This window comes from Tiliqua scincoides, chromosome 12, assembly GCF_035046505.1.
Source record: "Tiliqua scincoides isolate rTilSci1 chromosome 12, rTilSci1.hap2, whole genome shotgun sequence".
Taxonomy (NCBI): domain Eukaryota; kingdom Metazoa; phylum Chordata; class Lepidosauria; order Squamata; family Scincidae; genus Tiliqua; species Tiliqua scincoides.
In genome coordinates, this window is record NC_089832.1 from 18,186,016 (window position 1) to 18,204,217 (window position 18,202).

General features: G+C 48.6%; 1 protein-coding gene across 1 annotated transcript in view; it reads right to left on the minus strand.

Annotated features, from left to right (window-relative positions):
* The window catches only part of MSN (moesin), a 59,270-nt gene extending 44,795 nt beyond the window's left edge, over positions 1-14,475 (minus strand). The window contains exon 1 of the mRNA XM_066639887.1: positions 14,360-14,475. Within this exon, the coding sequence (XP_066495984.1) occupies positions 14,360-14,371 (12 nt within the window). The 5' untranslated portion in view covers positions 14,372-14,475. The remainder of the gene's footprint in view (positions 1-14,359) is intronic.
* Positions 14,476-18,202: the final 3,727 nt, after the last annotated feature.

Sequence of the window (18,202 nt, forward strand, 5' to 3'; positions counted from 1 at the left end):
TTGTACACGGAATGCCCCAGGATGGGCTGCTTATTCACTCCTTTACCCCTGAATCCTCTCATTGTACCAAGCCGTCTATCACATCCCATCACTCTACCATTCCCCATTTCTTCTCCTACTCTGCCTTTGTCTTGTTGTTCTATAACCTCCCCATCCTCGTCCCATAGGGATGAGGAGTCCCGAACCGGATGCCCCTCGGCTCCTGTCGGCCTTCCCCCAGGGATCAGTTTAAAAGCTGCTTTGCCACCTTTTTAATGTTATGTGCCAACAGTCTGGTTCCATTCTGGTTCAAGTGAAGCCTGTCCCTCTTGTACAGGCCCCGCTTGTCCCAAAACGTTCCCCAGTGCCTAACGAATCTAAAGCCCTCCTCCCTACACCACCATCTCATCCACGCATTGAGACCCCTGATCTCCGCCTGCCTAGCTGGCCCTGCGCGTGGAACAGGTAGCACTTCCGCGAATGCTACCTTTGAGGTCCTGGCTTTCAGCTTCCTGCCTAAAAGCCTAAATTTGGCCTCCAGAACCTCCCAGCTACACTTGCCCACATCGTTGGTGCAGACATGCACCACAACCACTACCTCCTCCCCAGCACTATCTACCAGCCTGTCAAGTCGAGAAGTGATATCCTCAACCTTCGCACCAGGCAGGCAAGTCAGCTGCCAAATCATTTTAGTCCAAGCCTGCTCTCTCTCATTATTACAACAGCATCAAGCAACAGCCTGCCTGTCTAGAAACCACTAGCAGATCACCTCAAACATTTCCAGGTGATAATAGCCATGCACTCAGTGACTTTTTCCTGGTGCAATACACCTGATTGTGCTATCCATCCCATAATAGACCATGTCACACGAGAAGACAGACATCCACATGGAAAAACTGTCTGCAAGTTTCCCTTAAGCAATTTCCATCATACAGCAGTTGCATTTATATGACACCCATGCCGCATTCTCTCTCAACCAGACCAGTGTAAAACAAAGCTCTCTATGTACCATACTATAAAGGTTAACATAAGCACCAATTTGCTGGATTAGGTCATTCCCAGAAACATCCAGCCAACGTGGGACGTCCCATTCACAAACCTGTTGGAATGACCCAGACAAAAAAGCTTCTGGAAAGATAACTGTACCAGAAACAAAGGAAAAACAGATTAATTTGCTAAAGGGTTTTTTTTTTTTTTTTTGGGGGGGGGGGGGAGAAAAGGAAAGGAACTGGAATGTTTTTCCTTCCACTACAAGACTGGAATTGGAGAACATTCAACGTAGTGCACCTTGCACTTAAGAAGTTTGCTCTAGATAGGCAGGTCTCATCTATACGGGTAGAAGAGGCAGGTTTTTGTGGCTTGCTTTTTTGACACCAAAGAGTGCTTTTTCACTCAGTGGAACTTGTAGTAACAAAAACCCATATCACTGCATGGCTGCAGCCCTTACTCAACTCTAGAAATGTAATCCACAAGAACAGACGGCTTTGAGAGATTTATTAGCTCAATGTTTTTTTTAAGTCCCCGGTGAGCAAAGCCTGCAAGTTATTTACAAGCCTCCAACTCAATCCTTCATCCTATCACAGGTAAAAATGAAGTCCTGTGAACCTCAGCCTGGTTCTCGAGTTTTGACAAGGTGGGGAAAGGGGAGTGACTCTCCAGGTTACCTGGGCCAACAGAAACTGGCAGAACCAAGACCACTTGACAGTAGGTAGGGCAGGGAAAGGACTTTTTCTTTCTTGTAGATCCAGCAAAGAACAGCTTCTAAAATCCTACCCCTCAGTAAATGGCACATCTTAATGAAAGCTTGTAAAGCTCAACAATGGGAGCTTCCGCAGAAGACGATTTGCTCACCACTATTTTCCTTCCCTCTAAAATGAAGGCGGAAGCCATGTCCCCTAGGCTGGGGTTTTCAAACACACTTTGCTAGCAGCGAGATCAGAGGATAGAGTACTTCCAGAACAGGAACTGATCTTTCTATATTCACATTTACTCCTTTCTGCCCAGGAAGACTATAGTCCCTGCAGATGCAATCCTCAACTGTCCAAACACAAAAACCTCAAGCACACCTGCCTCTTGTGCTCTTTTTCTGCATATCAGGTTTCCACTCTTTTTGTAGTTAACAGCTGACCTCAAATTTGCATCTCACTGCAGTCTCTGAAGTATCTGAATCTACCTTACAATAAAACACTTGTGTAAAGTGGTATTTGTGTGCAATGCAGGCGTGTTAAATTTGCCCAGCCCACAGGGGTAGACATTTAGTCCCTGTTGCATATATACAACACTGGGCAGAAATGGCTTAAAAGCCATTCCAGGTCCTATATAGATTAGTAACAGTGGACCTCATTCACCATGCAGGCTGCAGATATCCAAGTGTCCCACATCAGACACTAAGATGCAAAGTAACCCTAATCAGAGTCATTGTCATGTGTCATTTGCAGTGACTAGTCAGTGCAAACCATTTGCAGGGGCTCCTGACCATGTGAGCTTTCATACATGAAGCAGTTACTGACTAAATTCCTACCATTGCTGTACTGCTTGCCTCTTTACTGGTCAGTGGGTGGGTGAGTGGGGAGGAACAGAATGAATTGCATCATTTTTGCAATCAGCCTGGAGGAAACCAAGCCAGTAGTTCACAGCAGAACTTGTTTTCTCCAACTTTAATTATCTCATTGTTATCTTCAGAAGACTTCACAGTTTGAGGAGTGGTGATGAAGCATTCTGCTTCAAGTCTTTCCTTTGTTGACCCTTGTTACAAAGAAGTCTCAAGTTACTAAGAAAATGACCTTGTTCCAAGGCAGAAGGATGCAGGATTCTTCTGAATCAGTGACTGTTCATACAGGGATACCTTGACTTTCATCCACTTGACAAAGCTCTGCATTGGCATTCATCCATTTTTGGCTTCTGTCAATATTCTGGTCCCCAACCATATGAAAAGTGCAAATTACTGCTGTACTAACATGAGATTGGAGTAGATACAACTTTTAAAACTCCATTTCTCCAGACAAGGTAGGCAGCTGCCTCAGGCAGCCAAAAAACAGGCCTTCATAAGCCACAGTGCATGACACAATGGCAGTTTCCCATTTTAAGCACTACAGAACTGTCAACATTGAAGAACTGCAGGTGACACCATGTGTATTGTGACCCTAAAGAGTAAGGGAGAAGTCCTCTTCGGTCAAACAAGCTACAACTGCCCTTTTCCAGGTTGCAACAAATTTGGAACAAGTAAGGAAGCCAGCAAAAAAGAGGATACACCTAACAGGCAAAAGGATGTAGACATAGTCCAGGGCTTTAATCCGCCACTCAGCTGAAAATGAGAATCTTCAGGTGAACAGGGAAATCTGACACAAGCCGACTTGGTTTTCCCTTGTGCTCACAAAAGCTTTATGAGAGTAAGTGTATATGGACATCCTGGTATCCAAAAAGTTAACAGCATCTACGTGAGTCTTAAAAGTCATCCCACTGTCTTCTTTACCAGAACAGTACATGCATGTTTAACAGCACCACTGGATTAAGCAAAGGGAAACCAGAAGAGTTGTATGCAGGCATGTAATAACGGATTGGTACCTTCAAAGGGGCAGGAGTGGGGAATTCCTGGTATTAAGATACTTTCCATCAAGCTTAGTTTTGTGAGCATTCTTCTGTCTATCCCACACAACAATCTGCAATTGTTTTAAGCCAGTAGTTATGTTGCAATTTTGCAAAGAACGAAGGCGATGACAACCACAGTTCTAAGACAGCAAAGTGGCAAAATAAGCAAGAGGTGGGGGTCCAGATGGTGTGACTGGTCCCTCCCCTCCTCCATGTTGTTATTTAGCAAGGGTATGGAATGCCAGGCTGGGGTACAGCCACTGTACAAAAGTGTCAGGGTAGCAGTTCTTAACCTTTTTACAACTGCAGACCACTAGTGATTTCCCAATAGGCTCCCATATCCCCTTCTCCAGTCTGTCAAAGATCATCACCACCAGTTCTGTTAGGTACCAGCATGACTTCAAAAGAGGTTGATAGCTTGGTTTTACTTTACATATGGATAACTAGGAACAGGACGCCTCAATCCATATTGAGAATGGGAATAGTTAATAATCCAGGGGTGCTCACACTTTTTTGGCTCGAGAGCTACTTTGAAACCCAGCAAGGCCCGGAGATCTACCAGAATTTTTTTTACAATGTTCGCGCCATCATAACATATAACATTTATGTGTACAATGTATGTTGGTGTACCTTGAGCCCCACTGAGTATAACAGGACTTACTCCTGAGTAGACATGCCTAGGATTAGGCTGTGAGGCTGCAATCCTAGCCACACTTACCTGGGAGTAAGCCCCATTGAGTACAATGGGCCTTACTCCCGGCATTTCCTCCCAGAGGCACCTGAAGGGGGGGGTTGGCACTCCGCGATCTACTCATTTTGCCTCGCGATCTACCGGTAGATCGCGATCCACCTACTGAGCACCCCTGTAATAATCCAATCTGGAGATTTTTCAGCAAATGTGCCACAGCACATGGGAATTTGTAAGTGAGTCATTATTACTAGGGCCATTAGGGGATTTGAGCCACTGGCCGGCAATGCAGCGTGCCTGGCAATTGCAGGAAAAACCAATAGTGTGCCTCGACAATTTTAGCACCTTGTCAGTGTGCTATGAGATGAAAAAATTGAGAACAGCAGGTCTAAACTAACCATTTTTTTTAATTGTTCAGAGATTGAGTCCCATACCCTCCATTATTGCACCCAAGGGATATGGATAACCCTGATTAAGAATCCCTGTGTTAGGGACTAAGTAGGAAGCCCTGAAGTCTGCTTGAGCAGCTTTAGTACTACACGACTACAGTATGTGTGCTTATCTTAAAAACTGTAATTCAAAGAGAAGGCACCTCCAGTTAAGACACCTCCAGGTAGCACACTGGGAAAATTCTCCTGCAGACACCTGGTAGCAGTTCTTCTGGGGAGTAGACAATTCTGGGCTAGCTGTGACTGTGTATAAACTTCTGTTAAGAAGCCACATGCAACTTCTACCACTGTGGGGTTCACCAAATTGCTTTTCAAGTAGTTTAGCACCCAGTACGAGACCATCACTCACCCCAACCTTAAGTTACACCTGCTAATTCTACAGTGAGGTACAGGATGAATTGGAATGCTCTGAATACCAACAGGGGAGTTGCTGCTTTGAGTGAACTGGGGATACTGATGAAGCACCAGATGGAAACCTTAGACGAGCAATCCAAAATCCATATGTGGTTAATAGACATTTAAAAAGAAATCAGAGGTTGGCTAAACTGGAACAGAGTTGTGACCATTTCAGAGTTCTCCCCCAAAGCAAGCCCTGTTGCTGCTATTAACCTTCAGGGTGATGATTCAGCTCAGATAACAGCAGTTTTATTGTACGGAAGGCAGGGAGGGCCCTGCTGAATGGGTAGAAAGCAAGTCAGCCAAATAAGGCCTTTTTCTGAGCTGCATTGAGCCAGGGAAGGGTCCAGAAAGCTGACATCAGAGGAAGCATTTAGTCACCAGTTTCCTTCAACTGCTGGAGAAGGGCCAGAGGGAGTCTCCGGGCTGCCCATCAAACTTGCCATTTGGAAAAGAGATGCTTATACCTCAAAGGGTTGGAATTAAGGGGCAAGAAACTGCAAGGCAAAGTGACTGAATAAGTACTACAAGAGACTAAGTTTTGGCAGAGATGTCACCACTTCCTGCCAGGTCTGCAAGGAGAGGCAAGCTGCAGTGAGCTGTACAGCAGTGTAGCTTCATGCAGCACATCAGATCTGAAGCCGAGCTTCCTCTCTGGGCAGCTGCTTCATTTCCTGCCAAGGGGTGGGTGGGGTGGGGGCAGGTCGGCCATTCTCTGCTGAGAGAATCCGCTCGCTTCATTAGCAGGTCTCCTTCCGTGCATTTGAATGGATGAATTAACCAAAATCGGCTCAACCAGCCTTATTTTACTTCTAGAAGACAGTGCAAAATTTTATTCTGACTGCTCTAACAAGAGGCATTGGCCAAGTTGTAGAATGGCCATCAGAACTGAATGTAAAGAGAAGCCGGAATACAAGGACATGGAGCAAACATGATGATGTCTGCAGATTTGTGGCCAATGAATTCTTGCCACTGAGATTAAACCAGTGGTTCCCAACCTTTAGGAGCCTGCAGACCACTAGGGCTAAAACTGGAATAGTTGTGGACCACAAGAAACCCCCACCCCCTGCACACAAATACAATTTGTTAGGATTAGAGAAGCTTTGAGATTTATTATTTATAGAGAAGTTTCCTGAGTTGCTGCTTTTGTTGCTGGCTGGCTGCAGGCGACCTGTTCTCCACCCTCTCTGGTGGTCTGTGGAAGAGTGCTCACTCAGCATGATGCTGGAAGCAATCAAAGGCAATCTCCCCCACCCCACCCCTCAGAGAACTCACAGTCCACTTCTCAGAACCTTGCGGACCATGGGTTTGCAACCAGTGGATTAAACACTCCAAGTACTTACATCTGAACATTCAGATTTATTCCAAACTTGTTCATCATTCAGGTTTCTCTCACTCTGACTGGGCATTTGAAAAACCCAAGAGAAAAAAATCATCATTTTAAGGAGCCACATAAGAGTCTACAGAGCCACCGGGCCAGTACCACCTCCTCCAGCAGCAATTCAACACAGCCAAAAGCAGGCATCTTCCCCAGCCCAGCTCCCAAAGAGTCCCACATGCTAGTAGCCTACATACCAGAAGAACTCTAGTGGACAGGGCATCAAATAATTAAAAATTGGGTCCGGTTTAGACTTGTCAGTATTTTGACTCCCTGGTTCGGAATGAACTTTAGGACAACTAAGGCTGCAATCCTAACCATACTTTCCTGACAGTAAGACCCATTGAACAAAATAGGAGTTACTTCTGAATAGACCTGGTTAGGACTGCGCCCTAAATTAGTTTCCTGCAAGGTAGTATCACGGTCTTTTGATTGCAAGACCAACCCTATCAAATGTTAACTTGAAAAGTTATGGTAAAAGCAGGATAAAAGCCAGACAAACATTTATCATACAATCAAACCCATTAAAACCAATCACCACTTCTTGTGTTGTGAGTTCTGCTCTAGTTCAAGGTAACAGATACTTGGTTCAGTTCCGATTACCAGACAGCCTCTGAACCAATTGGAGAGTTTAGATCCAGTTTGACTTCCTGCTAGTGAAGCCATTCCATAAAATTTGACCTCCCCAACACATCAGTGCCAGTCTGTAAAAGGGGCATATTTAAACATTTCGGTTTAGGTGACATCAGGTCCATTCTCTGCTGCTTCTGATGGTGGTTTTTTTTTTTAAGAAGTTTTCAATCTTGGATTCATTATCTGGCTTCCTGATGATTTAATTGGTCTTACTGCTGGTTTTATGCTACTACAAGTTGGTTTTATTGTACATTTTAACTTTATTCTGCAAGTTGGCCAGAACCCTACAACTCAAGAACTGCAATCTTAAATGTACTTAGTGATCAGACTCCAAGAAAAAAGAAAAAGAAAAAATTCTACAGGGCCGCTGGCTTGTTTCTGCCTTAGTAGAAAGAATTGCTACTTGCAAACTCTGGTATTTCTTAAGTGTTTTGCTCTACTGTACTTACACATGAGAGTACATGCCCTACTGTTCCAGCCAGCCAGCCAGCCAGTGTCAGTTGTCATGCAGGAGTATCCCTGTCTACTCCTTAGGAATGCAAGGAATTGTGGAGAAATGCAGCCAAAGTATGGCAAAACTCAACAGCCATAATGGTTTCGCAGGCTGCCTCCCCCCACCAGTCCATGGAAGCCACAGAAGCTGCTAGCCATGGAATTGCTTCTTGCCCAGGGCTGGTTGTTCACCTGGGATTAGGGGGCTTTCCCTTTCCAATAAATGTTAGCAAGGAGTGTTCAACCATATTTGAAAAGAGGAAGACTGCAGCTCTATATCAACTCAACTGCAAGGTTACCAAGGAGTAAGTCCCACAAACTTAATGGGACTTCTGAACAGACATGCAAAGGAGTGCAAAGTAAAGCAATTAAGCCAACAAATTTCTTGCAAAAGGTTTTAAATGCCCCAAAAAATTGAAAGCGGCAAAACAGCATCTTGAGACACAGCTTTTTGTCCAAGATGCCTACAATGACACCCACAACACCCAGTTTTAATTAATAAAATCTCTAAAAAGAGAGATTTTCTAAGGACAGCAGGGGCCAATTACCACAGAAATAGGCAGTTTGCTTTAAATTCAGGTGATGAGCTGAGGTCGGTTTTACTGCTGTATTAAGCTTGAAATGGGTAGGATGAAACGAGCAGCATCAACAATTTATTTTTCACATTTCTAGACTGCTGTTCCACCAAGGAACAGAGGGCAGCGTACATGACTCCTTTCCTCCTTTTGTCCATGCAACAGCCCTGTGAGGTAGGTGAGGCTGAGAGATGGTGACTGGCCCACTGGAAGCTTCATAGCCGAGTGGAGATTTGACCCTGAATCTTCCAGGTCTAAACCAACTTTTGAACCACAACACTGTCCTGGCTCTGTAAGCTCAGGTCTCTCCCAAAAGCTTCTTGTCCAATGTCAGAGGGATGGAGATGTCAAAAAAAGTTAAGGAAAGTCTGGTACTTGCGCACTGGTACTTAGTACCTGCTTATTACCTGGTAGTTCCCTTGACTACCAGGGAACACTTAAGTATGCCACCTCTTGCTCCCTGAAGGAAACATGCTTATCTATGAAGACTTCAATGAGAGAGAGAGAGAGAGAGAGAGAGAGAGAGAGAGAGAGAGAGAGAGAACAAGAACAATCACACAAACCAATTGCATGAATCCAGGCAGGTTCAATCTGGCTGGAAAGCCACTTCCCCCCCCCCACCCCAGGTCAAAGATAGAGGCTGACTTGGGTATTAACACTTTAACTTCTTAATGCAAGCCCAAAAGTTGCAGCTTTTGCTCATGTTCCAATATTGCTGAGCAAGTTAATTGTACTTAACAGTTGCATCTGGACATTCTTAACTCTTGTGCCTGCCACACCAAGCCAGCTTGCAACGTGTTTTGCCATTTAGACCAAGCAGTGCCCAAGGGGGCACATTAGAATCCATGAGCCCAAGCAAGAGGCCTCAGCCACTAATGATATCAAGAACACTTTAAATGGGAGTTATAGTCTTGCCAGGACAAGCGAGTTCACCAGTTCCTCTGTCCAGCTCTTCCCCAAAAGATGTGTATTGTGATAGGGCTTTTGATATTGCAGACCTGGGTCGGGCAAGACCTCTTGACACCCAAGACAGCATACCAAACATTGCCCCCCATTAGTAGATAATGTGAAGGCCTCTACTCCAACATTCCAGCTCAGCACCCAGCTCTCCTATGCATTTCCTGTCTCTCTGTTCCCCTCTTCCAATCCAAGGTGTGGGAAGAGGTGGAGTAATGGAAGCAAGGACAGAGATGGACACCCCCCATAAACACACTAACTTTCTGCCTAAGGCAACCACTTCAGGTGCCCTCAAGGGAGGGCTGGCTCCATGGCCAACAAACACAGTAAGAGGTCTCACCCATATTAGATACTGGCCAGAAAGGACACAATGTAGATGCTTTTTATTCCAATGAAATCAAAGGTCAAAAAGGAGACTATTTAATGCTCTTCCTGTGCAAGATGTTACAGAAACAATACATACAAGAGAGTTTAAGGTTTAGGACCCACAGCACTACTGAGGAAGGTCGTTAAGTGTAAATACTTGATTTGCACCAAAGAGTCCATGAGGTTTGTGTCCAGAAGAGAGGTCCTGCGCAACTTGGGGGAAAGAGGTAAGGTTTTGGTGGCGGAACACATGCCTTGCATGCAGCAGCCCCAAATATCTCCAAGAATCAGACAGAGGACAAAAGACTAGGGGTCTCAATCTGAACAAGACAGTTCTGCATATTCATTTTTATTGTATATTTTATACTGCAAAACTGCCTTATATTTACAAAGAAAAGCTGGGTAAAAATATTTTTTTAAACAAAATGTTCAATTACATACATGAGCTAGTTCACAGATAAAACAGTAGAGGGGAAGAAAAGAAGGGAGCCACTGAAGGGTTTCAATGTTTAATTTTTAACATTTATAAGGTCCATTTCATGTTTTCAAAGCTTTTTATGTGCATTCTCAATTCTTATGACAATCCTGTAAAGGGATCCAGGATCAGAGCCCCTATAATCTCCTCTCTTCAATTCATAACCAACTTTGAGCTACAGATTCCTAAATCAATACTAAAATGTAACTGAACCAGGGGTGAAAAACATAATGCAGCCTATCTGGCCTGTGATCTAACTGGGCATCAGGGATGTCACTTTTGGCCCACAGCAGGTGCCATGAATGCTAACTTTCAGTTCTCTGTATGAAACAAGTCTGACATCCCTGAACTAAACCATAAAGCCAGGAGGTGACCAAGAGCTTCACCTCAAAAACAGGCAAAATGGTTTGCATGAACTTCTGCCTCTGTTGGCAACCTTCAGTCTCGAAAGACTCTGGTATCACGCTCTGAAAGGTGGTTCTGGAACAGCGTCTAGTGTGGCTGAAAAGGCCAATTCAGGAGTGATAATCCCTTCCACACTGGGAGCAAGTGCAGTCTGTCCCTGGTCTGTCTCCCTGGCTATGGGCCTTCCTTCTTTGCCTCTTAGCCTCAGACTGTTGGCCAAGTGTCTCTTCAAACTGGGAAAGGCCATGCTGCACAGCCTGCCTCCAAGCGGGCCGCTCAGAGGCCAGGGTTTCCCACTTGTTGAGGTCCACTCCTAAGGCCTTCAGATCCCTCTTGCAGATGGAACTTCTGAAGCAATCAACAAATGGGTTGGTGGGTCTCCACATGGCAGGGTACAGGTTGCAAGTGGGAGACTAAAGAAGGAGGGGAAGCAGCTTTCTTGAGGCCAAGGATTTGTGCATATGCACATCTCCAGCCAATGAAGACAGACAGTCCACATGTGGCTACTCCTGAAACATCATACCTGCACAAATGGCAAAGAAGTTGCAGGTCTGCAGAGCCACCACAAAGGCTGATGGGCAAAAGCAGCCCAGCACAGGATTAAGAAAGGAGTTGTAATAGGGTGTGCCTCTGAACAGAAACAGGAAGAGACACCTTGTTGCAACATCCCTCTTTGCTGCTGGTTCTCAGCTCCAACTGCCTGTTCTTTGCTGTGGGCTGATGCAAGTCTTCAGAGTTACTCATTACTAGAGAATCAATTCATACAGAGAAGGAGGCAGCCCTTCTTTCTTCACAAAAAATGGAATTCTGCTTAAGGGTGTGGAAAGAGAAGAGTTGTGCATCAGCCCCTTCTTAACAGTTATATCCTATTCAATGAAAGTATCAAATAGCTGACCCTTTAAAGACGCTATTGTACCATCAAGCCAACCACTGTTGAAATAAAAGCAGCACACAAATCTTTCCTTGCAGTCAGGTGGGAGTCCCCCTCACAATGCCTTCATTATTTTAAAGACATATGCATTGCATGTTTTTGCTGCTAACAAAGAAGTCCTGCCCTTCTGGGCTGAAGGCTTATCAAAGCCAAACATCCCCAAAGAGCAAAACTGGAAATGTCAATGGGATCCTGGTTTTCCAACTGGAAATCAAGAGGCAAGGCCTCCAAGCCAGGCAAACTGAGATGCGTTTTCAGACAACCGCCATTTTCAGCAGTTAGTCAAGTACGGACTCGATGCGGGTTTCAGCCCAAGGCCCTCCTGAGTCACTGCATACTTTTGAATCAAGCCAAGACAAGGCTCTGAGGCAACTCAAGTGGGGGTGTGAGTTACGAATTGCAAAAAGCAGCTCTTGATGGCAGGAAGGCCTGACGAGGCCTTAGGCACAAGGCTCATCTCACTGATCACAAGGAGGACCTAGCTTATGCACGTCACACAGACTTCAGCTCAACTTTCAGAGGGGCAGCTATGTTCATTTGTTGAAAGAGTCATGGAAACCACCAGTAACACAGGCCTACAAAACTGAGGGTCAGAAAAGTTCTTCCCAAACTTTATGGTGGTGTGATATGAATTTGGGGGACCGATTCCAAAAATGGCATCCGTTTTGCCCTATCACATCTAGTTTTGGAGATACTGTATAGCCTCATTAGTGAATGGTTCAAGCAGCTTCCTCATGAGGAAGCCGTGGTGTAGGCTTCCTCATGAGGAAGCTGCTTGAACCATTCACTAAAGAGGCTATACTGTGTCTCCAAAACTAGACGTGACAAGGCCAAAGCGGATGCCATTTTTTGAATCAGTACCTCAGATATACCAGGAATTGGTGTAACGTTTAAGGAAGCAAAATGCGTGTTGGCCTGTGTAACCAATGACCTAATCACAATAATCCATGCAACTATATACCATAACTATTTTAGCATTTGAGGTGCCACAGAATTGTTCAACCAAGTTATTTTACTACAAGAAGTCACAGGAGATTATCTGAAAATCCACTCAGAGGGCACACAAGTCTACAATACACATAGGGCACAATCCTAACCCACTTCTCAGCACTGACATAAGAGCAATGCAGCTCTGAGGTAAGGGAACAAGCATTGCCTTACCTTGAGGAGGCCTCCATGACTGTCCCCTAACTGCAGGATGCAGCACATGCCCCACTGGCACAGCTGTGCCAGTGCTGGAAAGTTGGTTAGGATTGCCCCCATAGAGAATGAGCCAATCTCTTGTTCTGAACAGACAAGAGCCCCAGAGAATAATCCTGTATTGCAAGGCTCTAGTCTGACTTCAAGAAGCATTCTTGGAATACATGCAAAATTTTGTTGCTGGTGCTAGTCAATGCCCATTAGCCAGGGGTGATGTGACTGAGATCTAATGCCATCCTGGGCCTGCCATCTGCACTACAAAAAACACACCAAAACCCTTATCTTTGCACATTACATAGAAACCCCGAAGTGGGGGACTTCCAATTTCATTGCAAATGTGCTGCCCTTGAATATGAAAGTCTCGCACACTTCTGGGTTTCAATGCAACACACAGGGAACATGGTAAGAAGGGGAATTAGCCAAGTCAAGTCAACCTTTACTAGGCATAAAAGAAGGGGAATTAGCTGCACTTGAGTGTGAAGCACAGCAAGGTCACTTGGACCGGTGGCAAGTTGAAGGGAGGTGATGGCAGACTCAAGGGTAAGAGGCAGCCCCAAATTCATCACCCCCTCAGACTCCCTGCACTTTGCCACTAGTGCAGCCCCCTGCAGGGAGCTGCACGGATGGGCTGTCACTTCCAACAACTAACACTACTCAACAGAACCTCTATGCACAGCACACCTGGTGCATTGAGCAAGCAAAGACTGTGGCCTTCAGACGCTGCTTGCAATAGCCTCTGGATGAGAAGGAAACGCAAGTATGCAGTGCAAGGCCACAGTGGAACACATGGCTGCCTGCTGGTTGTTGTCAGAGGAAACTTGCACAATTAGTCACTCGGCCACAAAAGGTTTCATTAAAAAGGGCGACACTCGCTTCCCCCCCCCCCGATGACCACGCGCCAAGTGCCCCTCGCCAAACCCCACCAGGCTGGGTCTTCCCCACTCCAGCTCATTTCCCATCATCATGGGGTGTTACTGGAACGAGAGAGGGCCAACTCATCCAGGAACGGAGCTTGCCTGGCAATATGGCTTCCTATACTGGAGGGTCCCCAGAACCCACCCACCCGGCTACTGGGGACCCAGGCCCCACCAGGCAGGCCGGTACTTCCAACCCCCAGCTGCAGTCAGGGATGTGTGGGGGTGGGGAGGCAGGTGAGGCAGAGCCTCCCCACCAGAGTCCTCTGAAAAGCAGCACGTGCGAGCCTCTCAACCCCTGCGCAGGGCGTGGAGGGTGCTGAGCTTACCGGAGTGCCCCACATGGCTGCGGTGGTGCTTTCCAAAGCAGGCTGGTGGGGAGGCTCTGCCCCCCCTGCCCCCCCACGCACCGCATGCCCTTGCGCGCAGTCAAGGGGGGCGGGGGGTTGGGATGGGCCAGGCGTACTCCAGGCCCCCAATTCCGCCCCCAGGACCGGAGTTTCTCACGGGGGGGGGACTGTGGGACCAGACCGCGCTGCTGCCGCCGCCCTCAGCGCGGAGAAGCGGGCTGGGCGCCGCAAGGCAGCGCAGGGGCGGGAAGAGAAGCCCCTCGACGGGCCGCCCAGGCCTGCCTCGGGAGCCGGGCCTGCAGCGCCGGGGCGGGCACGGGCTGGGCCTCCGGGGCCCGGCAGCATCCCCCGCCCGAGGGGTGCGCGGGAAGGGCCTCTCGCTGCGCCAGGCCGGCTTCGGGGTGGCGTCCACACGGCCCTGGGGCGCTGCCCGGGAAGGAGATGCTCTGCCCGCCGCCGCGCCAGCGCCCCCCGCACGCGGGCGGAGGGTCCCTCCCGGCCTGGGCTGGGCCGGGCCGGGGGCGCTCCGGCGGGGCGCAGCCCGTCCCTCTGCCCCGGGAAGCCCCGTCGGGGCCGCACGTACCGTCTTGGGCATCTTGGCGGTCGGGGCGGCTCCTCCTGCTTCCTGCTAACGGGACCAGCGCCGGAGCGAGCGAGCGAGCGACTGAGTGACTGGGCAGCTCCCCCGCCCGCCCGCCGTGCGCCCGCCTTTATTCGGGGCCGGCGCTCCGCAGCGCCCGCCCTTCCTGCGCCGCCGCCCCGCACGGGCACCAGGGCTGGGGCTTCCCGGAGAGGGGCTCCTCCAGGCCCACGGGGGCCGCCGCAAGCCGGGCGCCTCGCCCCCCAGCTAGCCACCGCGGGCGCCTTTCCCGGGCCAGCCCCGCAACTGTTGCCCACAGTGTATCTCCAGCCCCGCCAGTGCTACAATGAAGCCTCCCGGCCAGGGAGCTGCCCGCGCCCCCGGGGCACGCCTGCTCGGGAGGAAGAGCTCGTCTGAACGGCGTGCGCTTCTTCACCCGGCGTGCGATGAGTCTGCGGAACTCCTTGCCACGGGATATGGTGGCGGCGCCTGGCCTGGAGGCCTTTCAAAGCGGGGCGGAGCCCATCACAGGCGACAAGCCGTGCCGCCTCTGGATGCCAGTTGCAAGGGTGGGCACCAGGTGCGGGTCCCCTGCGTGCTCCCAGAGGTGTCTGGTGGGCCTCTGTGAGATACAGGAAGTGCTGGGTGGCTCCTTGGCCTGATCCAGCAGGGCTCTCCTGATGCAGTGCTGAGGGATGGGCATTCCAGGGGCTGTGTTGAGTGGCACGTAAATCCCACCCCAAACATTGGGGACCATCAGCCGTCCCTGCTCTCGAGACTGGCATGCGTGCTCAGTGTTTGTGAGGGAAGACAGTGCCCTGGTGAGACCGCAGTGGCTCAGAGCATCACCTTTCCCTCCCCTGTTGAGGGTTGCAGTGGGAATACCTGTTTGGCCCCAGGTGGCAGAGTGGCACTCCAAGTGCAGCCCTGGTGGCCAGGTTGCCCTTTCTCCATAGTTTCCATGTGCCTGGGCTCTAAGTGTGTGCAACAGGAGGCCAGAGAGGCCTCATACCTCCTGCCATGTGCAGTAAGCTCTGGTCCCCCTGGCAGGGCTTTGAGTTGCTGTGCTGTGATTGCCTGCAGAGAGAAGTCTATGAGCCAGTGTTGGGTGGGGCATAGTGGGGCACTTCTCTGGCATTTCCCCCTCTGGGCTTGATCCCAGTGTGCCACATTTTTAGTTGGACTTCTGTGCAGTGGGCTGGTAGCCTTCTTGCCTGGGCAAGTGTGGACAGGGGCTCCTCCCCTGTCAAAAAGGTACTTCTCTGCAAAAGGATGCTTTTCTCCCCTGAAGCATTGACCCCTTGCTCTGATGTGTGTGTGTGTCACTCATGCTTTCTCACTCCTAAGGGCCCTGGGGAAGACAACTGTCTTCCTGCTCTTTTGGGTAGGCTGCCCTTGGCCATTTGCACACTCTGAAGTATTTCTGTTTATGCCCCCAACTCCTCCCATTCTGCAGTCTTGTTTTGGACTGGGTGTGAGTGCTGGGTGTCGACTTCATGTGGTGTCTACCCACCAATGTGTGTTAACAGGCTTCTTCCATGTGTGGCCCACGTGGGGGCATCCTCAGGATGTCGCCCGGTGCCCAGTGCATGCTGTGGGCGTAGCCGTGGTCCCTGGGGGAGTGGCTGGCAGAGTCTACTTATTGATTTCCTTCTCTTTAGCTAGCCATTTGAGTCCCTCCTTTGCACCTCCTAAGAGGCCACAAGGCAGCTCACAGTTGGTTTGCAAGACAGTGCGCAGTTCCTTCCTCTTCTTCCCACAGAGGCCATTGGTAGGTGTCTTTTGAGAGGAGGGGCACAGCTTGGCAGCTTGGCTTTTAAAGACATCACAGATGGTGCTGCTGGTGTTGGTTTTGCCTTCCCTGCTAGCCTTGCTTCCTTCCTTCCTTCCTTCCTTCCTTCCTTATTTTGCCTTTCTCCCTGCAGACGCAATTGGTGGACCCCTGTGAGTTGTATTTTTATGGCATTGTTTGAGTTTTTGTTTTCCTCTCTCCCTTTTGGCTGGGTTGCTTCAGGAGCCTGCATCACACTGATGTAAAGTGGCTGGTCTTATGACTGTAATAAAGTTCTACTACTACTACCACTGATGTAAAAACAGCGTAGTGGGAATGCTGGCACAACTTAAGTATAGGATTGCCTGGCCCAGGCATTCAGTTTTTCATGTGTATTATGTTCTCAGAGTGAACCAGGATTATTCCCATACTGCAGGTGGAAAAAACTGAGACTGAGGGAGAGAGTGGCTTTCCCAAGGCCACCTGGTGAGTCCTTGGCAGAGGTGTTCCTCATCAGAGGGCTTTAGATGGGTCCTTAGCCTTACCTCTACCATAACCTCACTAGGTGAATAGAGACAAGTTCAGCCCTGCCTTCCTGGCTGCACCAGAAGATTGTCATGCATTGGGAGAGTTAATAGAAATTAACTATTTTTAGCCATGGTGCAGTTGTTTAAGAGTTGGTCTTAGACCTAGAAGATCCAGGTTCAAGTCCCCTGCCCAACCACAAAGCTTCCTGGGTGACCTTGGGCCAATCTCTCTCTCTCTCTCTCTCTCTCTCTCTCTCTCTCTCTCTCTCTCTCTCTCTCTCTCAGATTTCACAGGATTATTGTGAGGACAAAAGAAAAGAAGGAATTTTGTGCACCGCCTTGAGCTCCTTGGAGGAAGGGTGGGATAAAAATGTGCAGCCTGGAGAGTTGGCCTGGATAGTGCCATTCTGTCAGCTGCCAAGGTTAGCTTAGCTGAGACGCGTATTGGGAAGGCCAGAAAGGTTGGCTTTGGCTTGAGGAACTGGGCAGTGCATTGCTTAACACCTGGCTCAACACCTGGCTATTGAGCAAGACTTCCATATCATCACGGCCCAGATGAGGCTGAAGGGGTCGGCCTAGGTTTCCCCCTTGGGTCCGCCCATCCAAAGAGTGTAACTGGAAGGCCATATAAGGAGCTGACTGGCTTGAATCTGGGGACTTTTTTTGTTCCAGCTCGGACAAAAGTGACCTGTCTGTTGCTGCTGACCCCTCAGGCTCCCTCTGGAGGCGAATGAGGAAAAGGCAACTGAGTGACAGGCTGGCTGGAACTTGCTATTTTCATAGCACCTCTGAGGCTTCTTTTGTCTCTTAAGTTGCTAGTCCCTTTCTGTCCATTTGTCCTCTTCCCGGTCTCTTTTCATTTTTGCTTCTTTAAGCCATTTCTGCCCAATATTACATATGTGCAACAGGAATCATATGTGTATACCTGTAGGCTGGGCAGAAATGAGTGAAGTCTACTCAGGCTTTTTGCCAGACTGATCTGTCTGTTTCTGTCAGCAGCAAAGAGATCTCCCTTCCCCCAAAGAGATCTTCCCTCCCTTCCTGCCACTCAGGAGTCCTGCTCCCCAGGGCAAGTGTGAGTGCTGAGGAGTTGGGTTTTGCCTGATAAATTGCAGCCAGCTTCCAGCTTCCCAATCTCTTTGGCTCTCCAGGTAGAAGGTAGGGTAAGAACCACCACCCCCCCCCCCATTTTGGATCAAAGTCTCTTTCGGGTGGCAGCATATCTACTTAGTGTTTATTCTTGTTAGAAGGTGCCCAAGGGTGTGTGGGAAGGTCAGGGTCAGGGGCTGTTTCTGGTCCATGGAAGTCCTTGAGGTCTCCTGTAGCCCACCACAAGGGCTCATAATACTCACTTTGAAGGGCTGCTGTAAAGACAGCATCTAGACAATTAATGCAAAGTGCTTTGCATATTCAGAAAGCGCAATCCAAATGCAAGTCCTTTAATGCATGCACAACCCATTGTCTGTCTGGTTGAATTCAATGAATGAATGGGCAAGATGTCAACAGGAGGTTCTCTGATTCCTACTGAATATGTAAGGGTCTTAAACA